The sequence below is a fragment of the Megascapheus bottae genome, chromosome 15 (genome assembly GCF_031878675.1).
Source record: "Megascapheus bottae isolate mThoBot1 chromosome 15, mThoBot2.hap1, whole genome shotgun sequence".
Taxonomy (NCBI): domain Eukaryota; kingdom Metazoa; phylum Chordata; class Mammalia; order Rodentia; family Geomyidae; genus Megascapheus; species Megascapheus bottae.
The window spans coordinates 29980048-30004848 of record NC_143523.1 but is presented as its reverse complement, the minus strand read 5'-3'; the positions used below and the strand labels follow the sequence as shown (position 1 = coordinate 30004848).

General features: G+C 40.9%; 1 protein-coding gene across 1 annotated transcript; it reads right to left on the bottom strand.

The window, feature by feature from the left end:
- Nucleotides 1–30: 30 nt before the first annotated feature.
- On the bottom strand, nucleotides 31–23946 carry Lipa (lipase A, lysosomal acid type). The gene is made up of 10 exons (XM_090346304.1): nucleotides 23863–23946; nucleotides 21962–22072; nucleotides 20004–20121; nucleotides 11640–11838; nucleotides 10565–10674; nucleotides 8995–9131; nucleotides 6570–6716; nucleotides 5362–5433; nucleotides 2500–2571; nucleotides 31–1326 (listed from the first exon to the last, which is right to left on the bottom strand). Exons 2-10 carry the CDS (start codon nucleotides 22070–22072, stop codon nucleotides 1093–1095), a joined length of 1200 nt encoding a protein of 399 aa, XP_090202430.1. The 5' UTR covers nucleotides 23863–23946; the 3' UTR covers nucleotides 31–1092.
- Between the last annotated feature and the right edge of the window lie 855 nt (nucleotides 23947–24801).

Sequence of the window (24801 nt, the reverse complement as noted above, 5' to 3'; positions counted from 1 at the left end):
ACACACACACACACACACACACACACACAATACCCTTCAGGCCTATGAGGCGAAGTTTTATTGGACATCTCATATACAATCTTTGAAATGTTACAAATGTTACTATTCTCTCGGGTCAGTCAATGGCAAGTACTGTTATTGCTATTGGTAAGCAGCTATAACAGAAAGATCTATCAAGTGTCAATCTGCTTATGAAACCGTAATGAAGATAGTACATGGAGGTAGGTGAACATGGGCTTCCCATGCAAAGCAGGATTGCTAAAATTATAAGCAAAATGAAATGAAAATCAATGAATCCCTGAGCTGAGCTTTAATCTGAAGTCATCCCTGTCCTCAGTGTCGGTGAGTGAAAATGAACTCTGACACTTCCCATGGGCTCTGGCTTCCCATAGACAGGACTGAGAATAGTGACTGGTCCAGACTTCATTACTTGGCAGACAGGGGTAATGATTTAGTCTCTCTGCAGAACTTTTCTTTAAGTGTATTTCATCAAGAACTAGGTTCATTTTACATTGCATTCAAATCAGTGGCAGATTATCAGCTACCAATGATAGTTAAAATTTTCTACCATGATAATTTGCCCAAGGTGAGCATGAAAAGTCAACTCTAGGGGCTGGGAATTTGGCCTACTGGTAAGAGTGCTTGCCTAGCATGCACAAAGACCTGGGTTTGACTCCTTGATACTACATATATAGAAAAAAATCAGAAGTGGTACTGTGGCTCAAGTAGTAGAGCTCTAGCTTTGTGGAAAAGCCCAAAGATAGTGTTTAGGCCCTGAGTTCAAGCCCCAAGACTGGCAAAAAAAGTCAACTCTATAGATTTTGATTTTTGGAGTCATAAGACTTATTCATACCCCTGTTGTATTTTTTAAGACTATAAAGATGGCACTATGCTTGAGACACTAACTTCATATATAGTCATAATTAGAAAAATAGCTAGTATGTTTTCTTCTTGTTTTAATCTAATGAAAATCATGTATCTTTAAAGCCATGTTATCTTTCATATAAAAGTACAAAAAAAATCTGGGAAAAGTAAACAATCATTTTACGGAAAGTAAGCAAACACTCTTTATCCTTTGAGTTTCTCTGGCTCTCACTGGTATTTCTTCATCAGACTGATAATTTCATCATACACCCTCCAGGGAGCATTGAGGCCAAAGATGAAGTCGATATGATTATATTCAGGAATTTCCTTGTGGTACACCAAGTTGGTCATCTGAGTCAGTAATATATGGACGTCACTGGCATCTGCCAGTGAATCATGAGCCCCGTTCCACAAGGCAGTGGGCACAGGCATGTCTTTCACATTGTACCTGGGAGGATAACTCTACAATAAAAAAGAAATGTTTATAACTTTCCAAATTACAATAAGCACAATCTCCATTAAGTACCTCCAGTAAGTCTGGGTTGAGAATAACAGACTCTATTTTGAGAATCTCTTTCTGTATTCTTTCTAGGTTTCCACTGCAAGAACAACAACAAAAAAATCCTTAGCATAACACCAGGGGCTCACACCTGTAATCCTAGCTACTCAAGAGGCTAAGATCTGAGGATCAAGCTTCCAAGCTAGCATAGGAAGTCTGTCTCCAAGCAATCACCAGAAAACCTCAAGTACCGCTTGGACTCAAAGTCGTAGAGTGCTAGCCTTAAGTGTTAAAGTTCAAGCAAAGCACTGTTTTTTTGTTGTTGTTGCTGTTGTTTTTTTTTTTTTTTTGAGATGTACACAGGACCAAGTAAGAGGCTACTAAGCCAGACCCTCCCACTTTCTCCTTTTAGATGGAGAAGGAAAGTGAAAAAATTCAACCTCGGTTTCCTCATCCTTTCCCCATGACCTCTCCCTGCCCCCCAAAATTGGTCTTGAGTTGAACCCAGGGCCTGAGTAATGTCCCGAGCTTTTTTGCTCAAATCTAGTTCTTTACCACTTTGAGCCACAGTGCTACTTCTGATATTGTGGTGGTTCATTGGAGATAAGAGTCTCTCAGGTTTTCCTGCCAGGGCTTGATTTGAACTGTGATCCTTCTATCCCAGCCTCCTAAGTTTCTAGGATTATAGATATGAGACTCTTCTTTAAGTCAAAGATAACCACATTTAAATTACAGTATGCTGTCTGTGAGAATGGAGTAAGAAAAACACCAAGTACCTCACTCATTAGTACACTTAGTGCTTAAAGATCTTAATTCTCTCTGTATAAGGAAGTCTAAGATCCCACAGCTAGCAAGCTTGCCATCCTCCTAGAATGACTTGATCCTATTGTGTCTGTGCTCATGCTCTCTCTGATTACGTGGGGTTCTTATTTAAAGTCAAGGGAAAGATGGAGCGAGAAAGGCCAGTCCACAACACCAACTGCAAACCTGTGAGCTTCTGGAGAGGACAAAAGGAAATCAAATATTACCCAGGCATTCCTTAGTAGCTAAGCACATCCAGAACCTCAGTAAGGCAGCCTGATTTCCTAGATGGGTAATTTTGGGGTCCATTTACAAGAAAAGACTGAAGCCTTTACCTGGTTATAGTGTAAGTAGTTCTTGGCTCTGCTTCCCCAGTCAAAGGCTTGAAACTTATTAAGTTTAACAACCTAAGAGGGGAAAAAAAAAACAAAGAAAAGTTGAGATATCAGATCACTGTATTTAGCCAGGTCCTCAGAATTGAGTTGCTGCTGCTCAGTAAACTGAAGATTAGCTAGCCATCTGCTTCAGCCTCACTCAGTCTTCCTCCTTACATCTCTGGGAATGATCTCACTCCCCAGGTGACAGAAATTGGGTCTTTATAATACATAGTCTGTTAGGTAGGAGTGAAAAATGCTCAAGCAATGAAGGGGAAAGTTGATGTTAGGATATATGAAAACAAGAGATGGACAAACTGAAACATATGGCTGAAAGGGATAGTGAGTGCCTAAGAGTATATGTGAATAAGAGGACTTTCAAAGGCCTGGGCCATTGCTTAATGGCTCAGTGCATTGTGGCAGCATGGTAGGAACAATCTGTATTCCAGTGCCTCCTCTTCTAAGCCACTGCAAACTCTGATATTGAGCTTTCCAGTTTCTACAACCTAAGAACTTCCAGCCAGGAAACAACTCCTTATCACTGATCCATGGGAGTAAGACTCAGGTCAGGAAGTGTTAAAGTCATAGTTCTAATAGACAGGGCTCTGAGGAAGGAGACTAAGTCAACCATATTGCTGCAGACCAGTAAATCCCACATGTGGTAGGTAGAGGAATCTCTTAGGCAGGTCTCTCCAAAATACAGTATATAACAAGTATATAAACCTGAGGTACACATTAGAGCAAGTATCAAACCAATTACGATGAATGAAAAAGTCAAACATATACTCTATGACTGCAGTAAATCTCTAGATAATGCCACCTGGTCTAATGTGACAGATAACGGATGAGTCATTGGGGTAGAAGGAAGGGCAGAGGAGAAGGTGTTGTAAAAGGGCATGAGGACACTTTTGAGGGCTGACAACGGTGTGTTCACTATCGTGACTGACACAATGGCTTTGCAAGTGTATGCCCATGGCAAAACCTATCAAGTTGTATAGTTTGAGTATACTTATATCATTTAAGCCTAACTAATGTGGTTAAAAAATACTCCCTTTTAAACTACTGAGAGATAATAAAAATTTTTAATAAAGCTAGTATAGATTCTCCAGTGCAAATGAATCTAGATTACTGCATACATAGAAATCTGTTTTTCTTTTGCTTTAATAAGTTTATTTTAATTATTTTTAAAATGAGGTTTCAATTCAATAAATTATTTATGAGTACATCTTTTTTTTTCTATTTTGTCAGTCATGGAGTTTGAACTCAGGGACTGGGTACTGTCCCTGAGCTCTTTTGCTCAAGGGTAGTGTTCTACTACTTTAAGCCACAGCTCCACTCCTGGTTTTCTGGTGATTAACTGGATGTAAGTTTCTCACTGGAACTTTTATGCCTGGGATGGTTCTGAACCTTGATTCTCAGATCTCAGCCTCTGGGTAGCTAGGATTTCAAGCATGAACAACCAGCACCCAGCAGCAATGCATTTTGATAAAATGTCACTCTCCCTCATTCCATCATTCTCCCAAAAGTCTTTATTTTTAAAAGCCTGCATTTGAAGACAGTAGTACAAACACAAATCCCATTATTTTACAACAATATTTTATTAAAACATGTCCTTTTCAAAAGCAATCCAGTCTAGTGCTATAATACTATCTACATGGAGGTTGATACCTGACTACTCAGGTTCAAAGTCAGGATGGAGAGAAAAGTCTATGAGACTCTTCTCTCCAATACATGAGCAGAAAGTTGGAGCTGGAGGTATGGTTCAAGTAGTAGAATTCCAGTCATAGCTAAAACACCAAGCATGAGTTAAAGAGCCAAATAGAAGGCTCAGAACTGGTACTGATGGTGTGAGTTCAAGCCTCAGTACCAGTACAGACACACATGCACATGCACACACACACACACACACACACACACACACACACACACACACACACACACACACACAATCCAGTGATTCTGCCTACCTGCTGGTTGGAAATTGTAAAATACGATATATATTTCTTCCGAGTTTAACAGTAAATTATTTTATATTTAAAATAAAAACATCTGAAACAATTCTCCAAGTTGTCTGGGATTGGACAGAAGCTCCTGATATATTGTCAAGGAAATAAATAGAGGAAAAATAATATTTGTACATATGCTACTATACTTAAGTATTTAGCAGAATGCAGAGATAACTTCCTAACTCTAAATACACACTTACAAACTGTGAAGAGTGATAGAACAATTATTTCACTGAAAGATGTTTCTATTTTGCTAATATATAGTCTGAAGCAGACATATATTACTTCTGTGATCAAAATGAGCAAAACACCTCTTTCAAAGTTAGTGATTCCCTTCCATGTTCATCTTGGTGCGGCTCTGTTTATCCACTGACATTCCAAGCATACCATGTTCACAGAAAACTGCTGAAATAGCACAGCCCCTATCTCCACTGCTACTCCAATATCATGCTTTATGTAATAACACAAATAAAATAAATCTGTAAGTCAATGACAAGCAGAGGAAGAGGGGAAAAAAAGAGAATCAGGGAGGGAATAAGTAGCTGCGAGGTAAGCAAAGGAAAAGGCAGGGGAAGAGAGGAAGAAGACATAAGACAAAGCCCACAGCTGATTGGTCACATATGTGTGCCTCACTGAGGGTGACACAGACCAACTCAAACACAATGAGAGACCAGGAGAGAAACCAGATGAGACTTCCACACAGAATTTATCTCAGTTTGAGAAAAGCTGGAGAGAGAGAACGGGTAGGTCAATGAATACATGCGCCTTTCTAACAACTCCATTTCCCCAGTCCCAGCTGCCCTCCTCACAGGCCTACCTGCCTCCAGTGTAACATGTCTTGCACGGAAGTGCCGGCAGGATTGTGTGTCCCGTACACATCCATTCTCGACTGTACAATAAACAAATTAAAGAATGAAAAGTGCATTTAAGGTGATACTTAAAATCAACACATTTTGTCCTTCAAAGAAAAACTACAGAGCTACAAACTCAAATAAAAGAGATTAGGATGGAAAAAGAATTCTCTGACTACAAGTATGTCCTATAAAGTATGAATGAGTTTAGAGTGAATGTGGAACAAGACAGGTTGCAATCACAGACCATTTTTATTCTTTTTGCAGTCCTGAACTTGCAAAATTGTAAATAGCAATCACCATTCCTTTAATAATAAAAATAAAAGTGATCTTACTTTGAAACATTTGCTACAGCCTTTACTCCAGAATTATTGTTGTCTTGACACAGGGTCTGGTAAGTAGCTAAGGCTGGCCTCAAACTTATGATCCACATGTCCTAGTGTCTCAAATCCTAGAATAACGAGGGCACAGCGGAGAGAGAACGGGTGCAGGGGGATAGAATGGTTGCATAATGTCTGGCTTTTGCCAGTCCTGGGCTTGAGCTCAGGGCCTGAGCGCTGTCCTTCTCAAGGCTAGAGCTCTACCACTTGAGCTTTTTTCTATGTATGTGGTACCGAGGGATCGAACCCAGGTCTTCATGCATGCTAGGCAAGCACTCTACCACTAGGCCAAACTCCTGGCCCATGGTTTTTAGACTTCTAAACCCTATTTTCAAAATTTAGCATTACACACTGCATGTAAGTTTATAAAGAAAGGTTATTTCTGGATATATACGTATATAACACATATGTATAAATATATAATATGAATGTGCATATATTTACATATGTGAATGTGTTTTGTGTGTGTATATATATATATACACATGGGAATATATGGTGTGCATATATAATGGAAACTCCAAATCTGAACGTATTTGTTAGAAGAAATACATAAATCTAGTGGCTTAAATTATGACAGATCCTATATTCAATTCTCCACAGAGCTTTAGTACAGACCATGAAGACAGATGCAAGTATACCCACTTGCTGAAATCACTCTCGTTCCTCTTGAAAGAAATGCCCTTCAGAACTCTAACAAGGTTATTGCTGTGTCTCCCACATCATCCAAACTAAGTACATGCAACAAACAAATCCACAGAATAATTAAATCAATTCTTAGTGTCACTACATACCATATTTAAATTCCTCTCATCAAATCCACACAGGAGAAAAAACAAATTTCCACAAAGCTCCTTCAAAACGGCATGGGTGCAAAAGTGAGTGCTCAGCCACTTCGTAACTGGATTCTCAGGAAAGAATTCATTGTGTCCAAATATGTCCTAAAAAATATAAAGAAACCCAAAATAATCTCAGCATTTCCTGCTGGGGTGGAAGTTTCCCCAACTCCCTACAGAAGCACAGATCCACCAACGTCTCTACCAAGTAGTTTCAGGAGCAAACTGGAGACCAGCCCACATCCAGACCAGGATAGATATGTTGGAAACATAGAACTGGATTTTCAGAGTGAAATAGACAAAATTAAATATGTTTACAGAGCAGAGATTTACAAAGGGCAAGAGTCAGGAGCCTTGGTCCCTGGGAAACCCCAGTTAGTTTTCTGTGATGGATAGCAGTGACCTCAACACCAGTATGAGCCACAGTGAATTTTTTAATAGTGATAAAATGTGTAACGCAAAATTTCCCATTTTAATTTTATGTGTTCAGTTCAGTTGTAGTAAGTATAGCCATACTATGGTGCAACAACCACCATTATCCATTCCAAAGGGAACATTCTCACTCTACTACTCTGAAACTCTGTTCCCATTAATTTCACTGTTTCATCCCTATCCTTCTGCTCCCATAGTTGTGTGCTTTTTATAAGTCAAGTTGTATGGAAACACAGCCACATAATCTGTTACCACTGGCAGTGTTCATTCTACAAGGGTAGAATAGAATTCTTACCAGGTGACCTATCTAACAGCTTAGAAAAGAAGTTTGTCAAACATTGACCTACAGTCTCCCTAATCAAGTCAGCAAATCTGTGATCAGGTGCTACCAGGGCAACCATTACATTCTTAAGACATTCAGCATGCAACAGGAAACGGGGACATCTCTTTTTTGTATTCAAATCAAATATATCTCTTGCTCATGTCTATCACCTAGACATCCTGTGGGAATGGAAGGCACTTTGGGGGGTTAAATTATGACTCCCTTAAAAAATAAACATAGAGTTCTTAACTGCCACTATTTTCAAATGGCCTTGCTCAGAGATATGGTCTTTATTAGAAGAATCAAGTGAAAATAGAGACCTTAAGGAAAGGGGAATTTTGGACATGCAGACAGATAGGCAGAGAGGGAAACACCAGGGGCAGAGGAAGGAAGAAATGGGCATGATGCTTCCACCAACAGGAATGGCCAGAGATTGCCAACAACTATCAATAGGGAGAGACATGGAACAGATTTGTCCTCATAGCTCTAGCAAACAAGTGGGCATATAAGTATAAACGGGTAGACCTGGAAATGGCAAGTACCACCTGCATCAGATTTGATAAGTACAGTGTCCTTTCACAACCTAGATAACACAGGGCAATCATGGGTACAGTGACCGAGAATGAGGTTTTTGTCTGCAAACATTACACTCTTTTAGTCCAAACTTCCCTTTTATAAGTAATAGTAGTACACCCTAAAATAATGATCAGAAGCATACTAAGATAAATGCACAAGCCAGTGACAGGTGTGTATAATCATTATCCAGGGTTATGCACTGGTACATAATTGGATTGTTAGACTTTAGATAGGACTGGTAATACAGTAGGTTGCCACCAGTATAATAGGTTGCACTGTGACTTCACCAAGTGACAGGAAATGTTCAGCTCTACTACGATCTGACAGGGGCACGACCCAACAAGTCATCCCATAATGAATGAAAGCACATTACATGCTGTATGACCATGTTCTTCCTGGACAAGATTTCTTTTTTTTTATTGTAATTAGTAAAAGGGTTACATGATATTTGCCAGATAGAAGGTGCATTAATTCACATACATTGATACCCTTTCACATGCCTGGACAAGATTTCATGTGTGTGCATATGTGTGTATAGATGTATGAAACATCTAATGCAAGAATAAAGGGCCTGCTGTTTTTAGGGGGTTTAAAATACCTTCTCATGAATGTAGTTCCCTCTTTGAATAGAACTTGGGGCAGCAAAGCTAAGGGTGAGGGCTGTTGTGTTTGGTGGCCATATTGGAAAATATAATTAAACACTATGTTTACATCATCTTCCTTTGCTTAGGAGTGGGCCCATAGAAATGGCTCATACATTATCTCCCATCTTCCACCCACTGTTAGGCTCTGCTCATGTTTAAATTACATTGTCTCTATAGTGGATAGAGAGCTGGACTAGCACTAAGCTATGAGCACCCATAGCTGCAGGATTTACAAATGCTGTGCCTCCACTATCCCCCAGGCATAGCAAGTAGGGGTGAAAGAAAGATGAAAGACTCATTGCTAAGCAAAGAGCAAGCACAGAGAACGACAGCAGAGTCTTCCTCCATGGAATTGGGCTTCAAGTCTGAACAGGAATGAGGAGGGGAAAGATGGGGACAAGCCATGTACCTCAATGAACATATCGGGGATGATTTCTAACTTGGTTAGAGGGCTGGAACTGAAATCCAGTGAAACCACAGGAGCCAAGGCAAAGAACATTTTGACTTTTTTGGCCAGCTCAGGAATCTGTGAAAATCCTATAAAACCTGTAGGAACAAAAGGAAGATAAGAGGAATCCCATTTTCTAGAACTTTCTTCTCAGAAAGGCAGGAGAGATCAAGAATTATGTGAGAGGCCCTAGAGAAGCAAGCTAGAACAGTGCAGAGACACCGCTCTGAGGAGGCAGAGCATCTAAACAAGGCCCTGGCCAACTGCAACTATGGAACTAGAAAAGCACTTTTCTAAGTGCTTTTTTTCTGAGTCTAGACTTAGAAATGCATAGGAAGAAATCCAGGATGGAAGAACCACAAAATGTTTCCATTTTTCTTTACTAAAGTGCACTGTAAGTCTGTAACATTTCAAGAGCTCTTCTCTAAATCCCTTGAATCCCCAGACCCTCCCTATTCCTAATTCACAGACCACCCAAACAGACACCTATCACCCAGAGTTCAACCATTTAGACTCCTCTTGCTTTAAAATATTATTTAGCCTTCTCCTTTGTTACTTCTTACAACTTGGCCTCAGAATGTTACTTTAGAAAACACTGGAACAATGGCCACAAGTAAACTAGCCAGGAAAGAAGAAATATAAATGGAGAAGGATGTCCAGTTCCATTTTCCTGAAGGTGAGGAAATTTAACCAAATATATCACAATGACTAAAAGCCTTCATAGCTCTCATAGTAGTTGGCCTTGTGTGAATGTATTGTGAAGAGATCACATGATATGAAGACACAGGTGCTAGCACTAAACACTAAAGAGGAGAATTTGTTGAATTATAAGGCAGGTTCTGAGAATTTCATTAGAGAAATGTGCTTGTCAGAATGATGGGCAATTTGTATTTTCTTTAAACTTTAATGTTTCTAAAACATACTCACTTTATGATCAATGTAACATAAAATGTATATGTAGCTTTTAAAAACTGTAAATACAGTATAACCTGTCAGACATGTATCCTACTGAAATTACACTTCTTTTTTTCCTCCTCTCTCCTTATTTACTTATTTATTTGATTACTCAGATGTTATATACTGGGGATAATGCAGAGCTTTGCAGAAGCTAAGCAAGTTATCTATTACTCAGGCACATACCCAAGACCTCCACCGAACTTTACAAGTTCACACATCCCCTGGTTTCCGTTTTGAAGTCTCTGACCTTAGAAAACTTCCCTTTCTTCTACCCCCTCACATCCTTATATTGCTTAACTGGAAAAATAACTAAAAGGATGTGACTCACATTAATTCTTTCAAATTTAAAAGAACTTACATCTACCATCTTTGGCAACTTATACCAAAAATCTGAATTTCCAATTAAGATCAAGTATCAAACTCCTCTCCCCTTTCCATGATTTCTGCTTGACATGTTAAAAAGGCATTACATTTGAAGTGACTTGCGTGTATTTCTCTTTTGAAAGCCAATGTAATCTCAGTAGAATAGCCTAGTAGTATGATTGTTAACTTCTTGTCCTTACTGCATACATACCGATGGTGGTGCCTTGAGAATGACCCACGTAATACAACTGTTCTTGACCAGTTTTACTCAGAATATAGTCAATGGAAGCTGGGAGATCATATTTTGCCATCTCATCAAAACTATAACCCAAAAACAAACAAGAACTCAGTCACGGAACTGATACATAAACAGAAGACGATCCAAATACTAAGCTTGGAACTTGAGTTGTCACATACTGAGCTGGGTAAGCCAGCGCTGATCTGAAGAAATGAACATTACCCAGGATGACAGAAACATCCCCCGATTCCATTCCATATGGGCCTCTCAAACAGAACTATTACTCTAGCCTTCCCTGTATACTGTCTGAGAAGCTACACTTGGCTTCATCCATGTGGGTACATGAAGTTGTAGTTGTTTAGTCACATTATATTATGACAATAGACCACACTCTCACTGTCCATTTATGACAATGATCACTGGCATTTGAGTAGATTACAGATTTTCACTATGGCAAACAGGTGACAAAAAAAACACATTCTGATACATGCCTTTTGGTAGAAATTCTTATTCTTGAGTTTCATGTCCGTAGAGGGGCTCTGGTTGTATAAATGGATACCCAGAATTCTGACCTTTAAAACTTCAGACATCAGCTGCGACCCAAAACTAGGTAAGTAGGTATATGAGTGTGTGTGAGTGTGTGTGTATGTGTGTGTGTGTATGTGTGTGTTTATGTATGTGTAGCATCATGGCAAGAACTAAAACTTTCAAAAGACACCGGTCTCGGGCCAGGAGTTTGCCCTAGTGGTAGAGTGCTTGCTTAGCATGCATGAAGACCCGGGTTCGATTCCTTGGTACCACATACTTAGAAAAAGCCAGAAGTGGTGCTGAGGCTCAAGTGGTAGAGTTCTAGCCTTGAGAAAAATCCAAGGACAGTGCTCAGGGCCTGAGCTTAAGCCCAAGACTGGGAAAAAAAAAGACACCGATCTCTTCTCTCATACAACTTCACAGTAATTCATGGATGGCCTCTTCTGCTGAATTCTTGTGTATCTACCTGTTGTTTAAGCGTTAGAGAAATAATCCCAAGTCATAATCAACTGCAATGTACCTGAAAGCCCAGAATTCATCCTGAGAAACGGAGAGAGTCTTGTGTTTCCGAGACCATGTGTTTCCTCTGCTGTTCCCCAACCACACATCAAAGCCGGCATCGGCAAGGATGAAGCCCAGGCTGTTGGTGTCGATGTTTGCGACCCAGTTACTGGAATCGGCTAACAAACCATGCTGAAGATAGACAACTGGTTTGGGATCTGAAAAACATTCAGGTTTAAGGATGGTAACTATAAATTTTCAAAATAAACATGATATCTTGATGAACGCAATATTGTTTCATAGCATATCAAAACAAAAAATGAAATTGAAATAAATTAAAATATTCAGGTACAGCTGGGCACCAGTGGTTCATACCTATAATCCTAGCTACTCAGGAGGCTGATACCTGAGATTTGTGGCTCAAAGCCCACCAAGGCAGAAAAGTCCCTGTGCAACATTTACCTGCAATTAACCACTAAAGGCTGGATGTGGTGTGTGGCTCAAACGTTAGAAGCCTAAGACTTGAGCACATACAGGCTCAGGGACAGTACCCAGGCCCTGAGTTCAAGACCCATAACTGAGAAAAAAGTGGTATTTTGCATGTAGATAACACTAGAGGGTTTTTTTTTGGGGGGGGGGAAGTCCTGGGGTTTAAACTCGGCTTGGATACTACCCTTGAGCTTCTTTTGCTCAGGTCTAGCACAGCAAAACTTCTGGCTTTTTCTGTGTATGTGGTACTGAGGAATTGAACCCAAGGTTTCATGTATGCTAGGCAAGCACTCTACCACTAAACCACATTCCCAGCCCCAAGACATTTTTTAAACAATGCTATCGAGGTTGGATCAAAATTGAACAGTGCGTGCGTGCGTGCGTGCGTGCGTGCGTGTGTGTGTGTGTGTGTGTGTGTGTGTGTGTTGTGTGTTTTTCTAGGACTCTAATTCAGGGGCTGGTTGCTCTCCCTTAGCTTTTTCACTCAAGGATAATGCTCTGCTACTTGAGCCACAGCTCCAATTCCAGCTTATTTTCAGTTAACTGAAGATAAGTGTGTCATGGACTTTCCTGTCTGGACTGGCACTGAATCAGGATCCTCAGATATCTGCCTCCTCTGTAGCTAGGAGTACAGGTGTGAGTCACCAGGATTTGACTTAACTCTGGACTGTTTTAGCATGTCTGGAAACAAGCATTAATGTAATCATCCAACTGTTCTTAAGAATGTACAATGTTTTTACAATTTGCTTTAGTAACTGTATATCACACAATTACTTAGAAGAAAATAAGTCAAACAAACAAACAAAAAAAGGTTGTACATGTCAGGCACTGGCAATCCCAGGTACCCATGGAGCTAATGTGAGGATTGAGGTTCAAAAGCCAGCTTGGGCAGACAAGTCTGTGAGGCTCTCTCTCAAATTAAAAATGCTGGACTCAAGAAATAGGGCACCAGCAGGTAAGACAAGCAAGTTTGAGACATGTGGCAAAAAGAACAAACAAGTAGTGCACAGAAATGAGATACCACTATATATCTAAACAGCTAAAATCTGAAAACACCACCAACTGCTAGTAAGGATGCGATGTAGAATAATACCAACTCACATTATTGCTGGTAAGAGCGAAAATGGTAGAGCTACACTGCAAGTAGCTTGGTCATTTCTTACAAAGGTAAGCATACTCTTATCACACAATTTTATTTTCATGCTCTTTGACACCTCACTAAAAATAGCTGAATATATATATGTATATGTATATATATATATATATACAGAAACCTGCAAGTGGTAACCTTATAGGAACTCTAAAATTTGCAAAAATAAATAAATAAACAAACAAATAAATGTTGTATTTCCATAAGTAAATCACTAAAGAAGTACATCCAGATAACAGTGAAATCTAACTCTAAAAGATAAGAGTTTTTCATGAGAAGGGGTATCAATGTATGAGAAGTAATGTACCTTCTATGTGGCAAATATAACTGTAACTCCTCTATACACTACAATAAAAATCAAGATATATATATATAATAAAACAAAAAATTAAGTTTTCAAGATTCCATATTGCCAAGTGAAAAAGTCACTCTGAAAGGTTACAGACCATATATATATATGAAAACTTAGAGAGATGATTAAAAAAACACTACTGGTTATCAGGTGTTGGGGAAAAAGACAGAATAAACAGGCAGAGCAGAGAAAAATTTCAAAACAGTGAAACTACGAAGGTATGTATGATACCACAGTAGTAGATAAATGTCATTATGTAGTGTTCCAATCCACAGAATAGACTGAGAGTGACCCTTAATGTAAATTTGGGTGACAAGAAAAATCTGTCAATTTAAATTTAGCAATTATAACAAATACCTAATGGAAAGATATTGATAAAAGGGGAGACATGGAAAATCTCAGTCTATTGATATTTATAGTAGCTCTATTCAGAATTGTCAACATTTGGAAATCCTTCAGCTTATCAATGTTGCTGTGAGCCTAAAACTTCTCTAAAAATATAAAGCTAACAAAAACTATTAAGGGTGACATGGAACAAGATATATGTATTCACGGACTGCTTTGTTAAATGGTAACTCTTTCTGCAACCCTTTATGATAAATTTTTAAAAGTTAAGTTGAAGGCTCACTTTTTAATCCTAGCTACTCCTAGCTTAATCCTAGAAGCTGGGAGCTGAGGTATTAGGTCTAAACTGTCAGATTATCTTGAGGCCACATAGCAGTACCTTGATTCACTAATACGCAGGCCTTAAACAGGCTCTCTGTCTTCAGTGAGAGTTCTCATTCAGCTCCAGAAAGAAGAAAAGGTAAGTATTACAAAAAGATTGTATTTCTGAGCATCAGACTGACAACAATTCCTCTCAGTGTCCTGATAGGATGGTCAGTGAGCCTCCTTCCTCAGCCTTCCTGGAGGGCAACAATTACAAGCATGCACTGGGTACCTAGTGAGTTTCTGCTTTTCATGGAGTCTCTGAAGAAAAATTTTACTAGAAACTATAGAAGATTTCTCTATAAACTATAGAACAAAGGTTTCTGCATACAGATATCTGGCCTTCCTCTAGCCATTTCATAGCAACCCAACAGCATTTCCCTAAAACAAACTTCATGTGGAAATCAACTGAGGTGCTTATAAAACACACATTCCTCACCCCACAACTCTGGAAGCACTTGTTTTTTGACAAGCCCCCACAGCTCTTCTGAACAAGCCCATCCACAGCCATTTACCAAAGAGGAAGTTGGCCATCTGCTCTGTGGAGCTGGCCCAGAGAGAAGTATGCATGCTTTACACTGGACACATCCCTGAGGCGACTTCTCCCCAGGGCCTCTTCCTCTAGGATCACTAAAGACAGATGTGGCGGTGAGGGGTGTGGCATGCTTGAGACTCTGGGTTCATGGTCCCACAGAAAACTAAAAATTAATAAGCTTCTATTTACCCAAAGAAGGAGGCTACTAAATGAAGTTTTACAGTCCAATTCTCTTTTATAGAGTTTTCTTTAAAAAAAAAAAGCTGAAACACTTTTGTCTTAGTTTTTTACAACAAAATAAAAAAATACTAGAAATGAATAAGTGTATGAGAGAGAGGGGGGGGAGAGAGAGAGAGAGAGAGAGAGAGAGAGAGAGAGAGAGAGAGAGAGAGAGAGAGAGAGAGAGAGAGAGAGAGAGGGCACAATTGCGCTTCTAGGTAAAGACTTAGGTTGAAGAGCCAAATCTTAGAGAGGCCTTTCTTGTTGCACATCTTATGGTAAAAAGGTGGAAGGGAAAACTCAAGCACATAGGAAAAAAAAGAAAGAAAAAATACTCAAAGGAAAACAGCCAAACCTTTCGTTCATTGAATAATTCCCCCACCATGAGCATTAGTCATTGGTGACTGACTATGTAGCATATGAATTTTGTAAGACACATTTAAACCTCAGCAACTACAAACAAATATCCTTGGGAGGAAGCCTCGTCCCTGGTAGGAATGCCTCAGTCTCTCTGGAGGAAGCAAGTATCCAGGAACCTGTACAACAGAAGCCCATCCAATGCATACATTTTCCATCCTTTATCAGGGACATCTCGGCAGTCCCATAGCCCGAAAAGGGAAGGGGAACTATAAATCTTACTTTCCTCATCTATAAAACAGGAGGGAGTATCCTTCTGTCTCCCAGTGTGTGAGTCTCTGAATCAGAGGAGCACAATACTACGAGAAACAATCAGAAAGATGTCAGTGTTTAGACTGACATGCTCATTCTAGTCACCCTTCTTGGGTGACCCCAAGAAGGAATGCAAAGGAGTCAAGGAGTTGTCAAAGACATTGTTAGGCAACAGAATGCAACATCCTGGCCTGTCTCATTCACAGCGTGGCTCATAGCATCTGATATGCCTTGCACGAGATGCACATATGAAAAAAGTAATGAGTAAATGCCATACAGGAGCTCTCTCTCCATTCCAAGGTATCACTTCCTGTAGTTTCAGTCAGCCACACTCTCAGAAAGTATAAAACTGAAAATTCCAGAAATGAAATGATTAATAAGACTCAAATTATGCACCATGGTAAGTGGCATGATGAAACTCAGATCTATCCTGCTCTACTCACCCATGATGTGAATGGTCCCTGTCTGTCATGTTCACACTATGTAAGCTCCCCTCCCATGAGTGGCTGGGGGACTGCAGATCCACTCTTGGGGACCCTAGCACTTGTGCATATGTAACCTCATTATATTTCATTGTAGTACTCAAAGCAAAAGAGTAGCAGTGCTGGAAATGTATACCACTCCATTTTATTATTATGGCTACAAATTTTCTTTACTGTCCTTAATTTTTAAATTAAACTTTATCATGTCTACAGATGTTTGGGGGGGGGAACAACATAGTGAATGTAGAGTTCATTCAGTACAAGCAGAGTTTAGCATCCACTGTCAGGGAGGGATGTCTTAGAATATGTCTCCCACTCATAAGGAGAAAAAATAAAAAGGGAAAATATTAAATAATTACTCACACGGAGAAAGATATATGCCACGCACACCACATGCCCTCCCTGGGGCACTGTCTTGTGCCTTGCTATGTAGTCACAAAAGGGCTGGGCCACTTACATTATTTTTCTTGCCTTGGTGACAAGTAAACCTGCCTGTTGTTTGTGTTTTTTATTCTATGTATTTTACTATGAAGACTATCACAACCAGAATGTCTGTGTTGGCTGAATAATAAGCTAGCTAAAGAGTAAGATCCTCATGAGATTAGTTTGTTCAATACTTCTTGTACAAGGATATATTGATAAACTCAAGAAACACTAAATTTTTTTTGACTGACCAGATTGATTACACGATGACCTGATCATCTTTGACCTTGGCTAGCTAGGTCATTGGGAAAATAAAAGTGTTGATTTAGAATAGAAGATCCAGATTTTTTAATATCCACTAAGGGGGTGTGTTTAAAAAATACAATCTCTCCAAATTATTGACCCAAGGAGAAATTGAAGATCCTCTATTGCAATGCCATGACTTCTGGCAATAAGGCTAAGCAAACAAAAACAAAACCACTTCCCTACAAATGATTGATTTCTGAATTCAGTTCCCCTGAGGAGTCTGCAAAGAGCAAGAGTCATTCAACAGTTGAAGGAAAGATTGCTTAACAGTACAGAACAGAACAGAAAGTATTTGCTGATTGCAGCTGAGGGCCACCTTTGGGTAGATGAGGGCTAAAGGTTGAGATACCAGCTAGCCTAGAGCAAGAACATGAGCAGGTACTTCATCCAGGAAACCCAGAAGAGTTTAGTGTGGGAAAAAAATCATATCATCATAGCTGGGCTTCAAGGAACTTTCTCTTACAAAACCATGTAGCACTGACAAAAATAGGAAGACTGGAAAGGAGTAGCTTACAAAGGGCAGAAATGCCAGTTGGTGCTGCTGAGTATTCACACAAAAGCTAACCCTAAGTAAAGATCTGTATGCTATTAGAGAAGCTGACTGTAATAGGACTGAAAGATGCTCACTAGTTGGCTAATAATGCATGCTCCCCAAGAAATGTGGCCCAAATAAAGAACTCACATCTAACATATCTTATTGAAATAAGACAATTGTATGGTACATAGATATACCAAGATGGTAGTAGTGCTGATGGCAATATTTTCTGTATATTAAATCTTTCTTAAAAACATAAACAGCCAAGCAAGGTGTATCTTGCCAGTAATCCTAGTTAGTTGTGATGCTGAGACATAGTGGATCTCTGTTCAAAGCCTTGAGATTCTATTTCTGATTAGTCAGTAAAATGACAAACTGGAGTTTTGGCTCAAGTAGTAGAGCACCAGCCATGAACAAATGAGATGAGCACGAGCAAGAGAGGGAGAGTCCACAAGCTCTGAGTTCTACCCCCATAATGGGGATGTGGGGAAATAAAATAAGAAACAATGAAAAAGCTGGGCACTGGTGGCATATGCCTGGAATCCTAACTATTAGGGAGTCTGACATCTGAGCATCAGCAGCTCAAATCCAGCCTAGGCAGAAAGTCCCCATGAGACTCTTATCTATAACTAAGCACTCATAAAATGAAACTGGGGTTGTGGCTTAAAGTGGCAGAGTATGAGCCTTAAGCAAAAAGTTTATGGTCAGAGCCAGGGCCCTGAGTTCAAGCCCCCTAATCCACAAAAAGATAAAATTATTTTTTAAAAAAAACAGCAGAATAAATGTCCATATTTCTATTTCTAAATTATTTTCATTAACATATGGGAAGCCTCAAAAAAAGGGAGTCACACAAGTACTACTTTGGGTGTCCCACTTAAAGGAGAACAACAAAGGGTGAAAAAATGCAGCAGTGATACTCACTAGATGCTATGTTAAAAATGAAATATACAACTTGTGGAGGGGAACCATGGGAGGAAAAAACAGAAAAAATGAGGGAAAGGGTGACACTGTTTAAAAAGAAATGTACTTTTTTGCCAGTCCTGGGGCTTGAACTCTGAGCCTGGGCACTGTTCTTGAGCACTTTTGCTCAAGACTAGCACTCTGCCACTTCAGCCACAGCACCACTTTTGGTTTTTTCTGTGTATGTGGTACCAAGGAATCAAGCCAAGGGCTTCATGCATGCTAGGCAAGCACTCTACCATTAGGCCATATTCCCAATCCCGAAATGCACTCTTTACCTGACTTATGTCTCTGTACATCATCACTTTTACAATAACAATTTTCAGAAAGTCAGGGAGAAAAAAAAAGTAGTCGGGAAACACAAGAAAGGGATAAACAAAAGGAATACAACGTGGGTGGCCCAGCTGTTTGAGGAAGGGTTTGTACAATAGGGCATGTAGCTGAGTAGTCTGGTACTCACCTAGAATGTGGAAAGTCTTGGGTTCAATCCCCAGCACTGCAGGGAAAAGTTTTAAAAAAATGAGGAAGAGGAGGAGAAGGAAGAAGAGAAAGAGGAAGAACGAAATGTCAATGAGGAAGAACAGGAGGGGGTAGAAGAGGTGGAGGAGGAGGAGGAAGCAGCAGGAAAAAAGGAATGACTTGGCAGTACCCAGTCTATGTCACCATCACCACGAGAGCGATGGGGCTATTTATAGGATTTCAGGAAAGGAAGAGATCCGCATGAGAAAATGAGTTCCGTGTTCATTGCAAAGGTTTTGTGTATTCTCTTTATCTATTTGGCTTTCGGATCAGCTAGAGTAAAAGCACTGACAACACTGCTCTTGAATGATTCATAGGACAGTGAAGACCTTTTGTTGTGGACAATAAAAAGCAAAACATCAAGAAAGCCCCTTGCAATTCTTAGCAAAACCACAATGCCTTCAGAAGGACTTGCCACACATTTCTTGAAAGTCCCCTAGGGGGCTGGGATACACCAGGTATTCAAAACATCAAGACTCTACCAGGGAGGTTCCACAACAGAGGGAAAAAAAAATGGGCAGCTAATGATAGGAGACAGAGAACTTGGAGTAGGTACTTTTAGTCAGTGTTCCCCATTCTGATGGCCCTGTGCACGCTTCCTCATTCCCTGTCACCTCTCCCCCACAAAGAAAGAACATGACCAAGACAGAATAAGAATAAGTCAATGGAAACTTGGAGATCACTGTGTTCAATCTATCCTCATTACACACACAGAAGTGGTGGAAGACCCACCATGGGGGGAACACACCAGGAGTCAGGGCAGCCCTAGGTCTGCACACTGGCCCCTAATGCTTCTTCTCAGCACCTGTAACACCCCAAGACTCATGCTGTCTTTCTGCAGATTCCAGGGCCAGGCACCTGGGGCTGCAGCAGTGTGATACACAGTCCAGGACCCTCATTGCTAATTGCTGTGCAGATAGATAGATGATCTTGCAAGGATTATAGGAAATACAGAGTATTCTCACAACATGTTTAGTGAGATTCCCAGCTCCAGCTGGCACTTGAGGACTCTGTCTTACCACAGAAAACACCATACCTTGGTCAGAATGGCTCTTCTTCCCATGAGGGATTCGGTGAATGCCCAGAATATAGCCATCCTTCGTCTCCACGAAGTGTTCCTCACCAGGGTATCCCCAGTAACGTATCATTTGAATCTGGGAAGAGAAAAAGCAGCACACATGCTATGCACAGGATCTGATTCAATGTCCCACATCAGGAGGCAACGGAGAAAACAACACATCAGAACATTCTCCAGGTTGTATTCAGGAAATCAATTGTTACATGAACTTTGTGCCTCTTTGTGTCTCTTCCTTACTTAGTTATTTTTACTCTAAAGGTGATGTACAGAGAAGTTACAGCATCTCTGTACCTTACCATAAAAGACAAAAGGTAGAGAAATCAAGAACAAAGTCAAAAAAATAAGCAAAATAACAAGACAACCTCTTGTTTCATGGAATTCATTTCAATAAACATAATTTTATATGAGTGTATGCACAAAGATATTGAGTCTTTATGATCATCTTCTAAGAATATCTTCCTTTGGTCTCATTGTGTGAATGTTTAAGAGTCCTGTTTAATTTTTCATGTCCAAGTTGTCATTTTTGTCTTTTACTATCCATTGTGTTTACCTATAGATTTGTAGGCACATTCTCATTACTACAAATGAAGAAAATGGTTTGTATCACTTACTATATTAAGTCTTTTCATTTCCATATGAATGGTGCAAAATTATTCTTTCTGATAGAAGTACAGAATTTCATTGTGCATGTATATAATGCATATGTATATATGCACATATATATGTGTATATATATACACACACACATATATATATACATATCACATTTTCTTGACATTTTCAGCCACTGAGGGGTATGTGAGCTGATCTGAAATTTTGGCAAAGTATCAGGGCACAAAACTGGCCCACAAAATAATCAGTAACTATTCTGTATGCCAACAATGAGATCAAGACTGAAATCAGAAAACCATTTGTAATAGCCTCAAGAATAAAATACTTAGGAATTAACCAAAGATGTGAAGGACCTCTATTATAAAAACTTTAAAAATTTGCTAAAGGAAATTAAAGTGGATTTAAGGAATTGGGAAAACCTTCCATGCTCCTATACTGAAAGGACTGACACAGTGAAAATGGCAGTTCTGCCCAAAGCTATCTAAAATTCAATGCAATATCCATAAAAATCCCCAAAACATTAATGCTATAGAGAAAGCAATCCAAAACTTTATATGAAATAATTAAAACCCCAAATAGTAAGTAGGAGGAAGAACAATGTTGGAAGACGATCACACCAAACTTTAAATTCTAATAGGAAGCCATAGTAATAAAAACAACTTGGTACTGGCACAAGAATAAGCCCAAGGACCAATGGAACAGAAGACCCAGAAATGAACCACAGACCTATATCTACCTATTATTTGATTAGAGAGCCAAAAATACAGAATGGAAAAAAATTTAAAAGGTTCAAAGCCAGCCCAGGCACAAAAGGAACTGAGACTCTTATCTCCAATCAACCTCAAGAAAATGGGAAGTGGGGCTTCCTTCAAGGATAGGGTGGCAGCCTTGAGCTGAAGAGCTCAGGGATAGCACTCAAGCCGAGTTCAAGCCCCATAACCCACAAAAACAATAATAATAATAATAATAAGTACATAGTTTTCAATAACAGAGGGAAGAATTTATACTTGAATAGGATGGGAAAAGGGAAGAGGCCAAAAAATGCCCCACCTTTCACCTTTCATGTGCAATTTCAACATTTTCATGGTCTTTCAGGCACTACGAACCCTTACTTCCCACTAATTACTAATCAAAACCACAAGAGATTATCACTTACACATGATACATTCTAGTATCTAAGACTGGGGGAAAATAAAATGCTATAAAGAGATCATCCTGTGACTTAATACAGCTCTAGAACTATAATTAAGGAACAACCTCTGCCATCATTGCATGTTAAAAGCACATGCCTTGGAAAAACTTACCACAGTCATGTTTACTTCAGGATTCACAGCTGTCACCTTTCCTCTGCTCCCCTGGGAGTGCAGGATCCCCAGGACCACACAGACCAGCAACTCCAACAAGTACATTCTCATCTACAGAAAGTAATCAATCAATTATGACTTTCAATCAGTTATTACTTTTCCTGAATTTTACTACAGCTTACTAATGTCACAAAATAAGTTTAGGGAGAAAATTCTGTGAATGATAAAAATGAAATAACTGACTCCAGTCATATCTCAACAAAAAGAGAGAAGAGAGAGAGAGAGAGAGAGAGAGAGAGAGAGAGAGAGAGAGAGAGAGAGAGAGAGAGAGAGAGAGAGGCAATAGTCATCTACTAAAAACCCCTGTCCAGTAAACATGTGAGCTTTGTAGTCAGCACACCCATTTAGTGATTCACCACCAATTTAAAGATTCCTAGAGAAATAGCAGAGGGCAGGACTTTCACTCCAACAAAGTGAGAAAAGGAAGAAGGCAAAGCTCCCAGAACTGGTTGATTTCCCCCCCCCCCTTCCCCTTTCATGTGGAATGACAATATATTCATGTTCTTTCAGGCACTATGATCCCTCACCTCCCACTAGCTACTCACTTCTGTTCTTGATCTAAAACTATATGTCAAGATTGGAGTTTGTCACTTCAGTGTGTGAATCTGGGGGGAGAGGGGGGGCTGTGAACGAAAAGAGCCTGCGAGAGAAACAGGAAGAAGTCAATTGCTCGCTCGCTCTCTCTCTCCTAGAACTCGACATTCTAGTTTCTGACAGGTTTAGATGTAGCAAAGGGGGGAGGGGGGTGGACACTGCAGCTGAGGAGGCATGACATTCCTCCCGCAGGACAGACAAATGGTCGAGGGGAGGGGGGACGGATGGTGTGAGAAATAAAAATACTGATTCACTGGGCCCCAGTGAATCATAACTGTAGTCCCAGCTACTTAAGAGTCTAAGATGGAAAGTGGTTTCAAGCCGCCAGACTAGGCAGCAAAGTCCAATTAAGTACCAAATTAACTACCAAAGATCCAGAAGACAGCTGTGTATATCAAGCAGTACAGTTCTAGCTTAGAGGGGGGGAAAATATAGCGAAAGGGACAGCGCCAGGTACAGTCCTGACCTGACACAAACCCAAACCAAACCAAAACTCTCCTCTGGCTCTTCTCACCTTTGTCTGGGTTCCTTCAACTTTGTCACAACCTAAGTACTGCCTCCCTCCTTGTCACCGCCGCAGGTGGGAGGTGCAGAGTTTGGATCCAGTTGAGAGCCAAGTGCCATGTGTTAGCTGCTAAGGTTCTGAAAACGACACTGGAATCAGCCCATCCGCCCCGTATCAGAAGACGCCCAGCCTGTCCTGCTGCTTTCTAGTGGATTAACCACACAGCTCTCACTACGCTGTGTGACCAGACCACAGACAACGCTCCAGGCAGTCCATCACTTTCTCCACCATCATGTTTGTGTCAGGGGGAAAAAAAAAATCCGCTTTTCAGGAAAGGCGGATGGAGGAAGTCCACCAGGTTGATCAGCAGAGGTAAAGCGTCCGCTGACTGACCTCCAGGACCGCTGAGATCTTGACCTGGACCAATGTCCAAGGTTTGCTCCTGACCACAAACCAGTAACTAAGAAACGAGGGGACCCAGCCAGGCTGTCCCAAGGAGCTAAAGCAGGGGAGGATACAAGGAGGAAGAAGGGCCGGGGAAGACCATCTCCGCCGTCCTGGACTCTGGGCAGCTGCACTGGCCAGGCGCCCGGGGAGGCTGGCGCGGGGCGCAGCGCCCTGGCTCCACCGTGCGCGGGGTGGGGGAGACGCCTAGAACCATCCACCGCCCCCGAGGCCGCCAGGACAGGCGCGTGTCCCTCCTGCCCCCGCTCTGGCCACCGCGCCGCGGGCCGGGACTCACCGTCGACACTGCCCCGGCCGCAGGCTCCGGTGGCACGCACTGCCCGTCCGCGGGAGCGGAGCGCCAGTCTCGGACCTCCGATCTTGGGGGGGGGAGGGAGGGCGGATTAGCGCAGCCAACCAGACAGCCCGCCACCGGGAAGTGCTCCGGAGACTCCGCCCCGGCCCGGCCCCGCAGCTTCCGAGAGAACCCCACAAGACAGCCTGCCCCGAGCTCAGGAGCATGCGCGGGGGCGGCCAGGGCCTGGGGTGAAGGGGGGCGGTCATCACCGTGCTGTGCGCCCCAGCTCTCCCTGAAAGCCCTACCCTGGCGAGGCTTCCTGCGCTCTCCCCCCACTTCCAAGCCCCGGGAGCTCCTGCAGAGCAGGTGCCCTCTGCGACTAGCCAAGAGCATGTGGGGTTCACGAATGAAAAACGAATTACACGTCCATGCAAACTGCTCTGCGGGATTTCTGATGCAAAGCAGACGGTGGGCGCTGTACGTGGTGAAGATGTGTGAGGAGGGGGAAACATGGCTTCGTTCATCACACCGATATTGTGTACTAATCCGTGCATTTAACCAGAGTTTAATTGCACCCTTATCAACTGTTAGGGCTATTGAAACTGGGATATAGTAACAACAGTCTTGTCTTGTTTCCTAAACAACTCTATAATGTTACAGAAAGCAAAAGAGCAGGGAAAAGGAATAAAGAATAATAATGTGTTTTCTACACGTACACATACATTCAGAAATATACATATATATATTGTGGTTGTATATTTACACATATATATGTACATGCATATCAGTATGTACATATTCTGATATATATGTCAGAAAAAATGATATCTGAGCATAAACAGGGAATAGAGCCACGTGGAATCTGGAGGATTTCCTCCAGATATTATTCCTCTGGGATAATATCCAGTGCAAAGGCTCTGGGACTGACATATCTCCTTT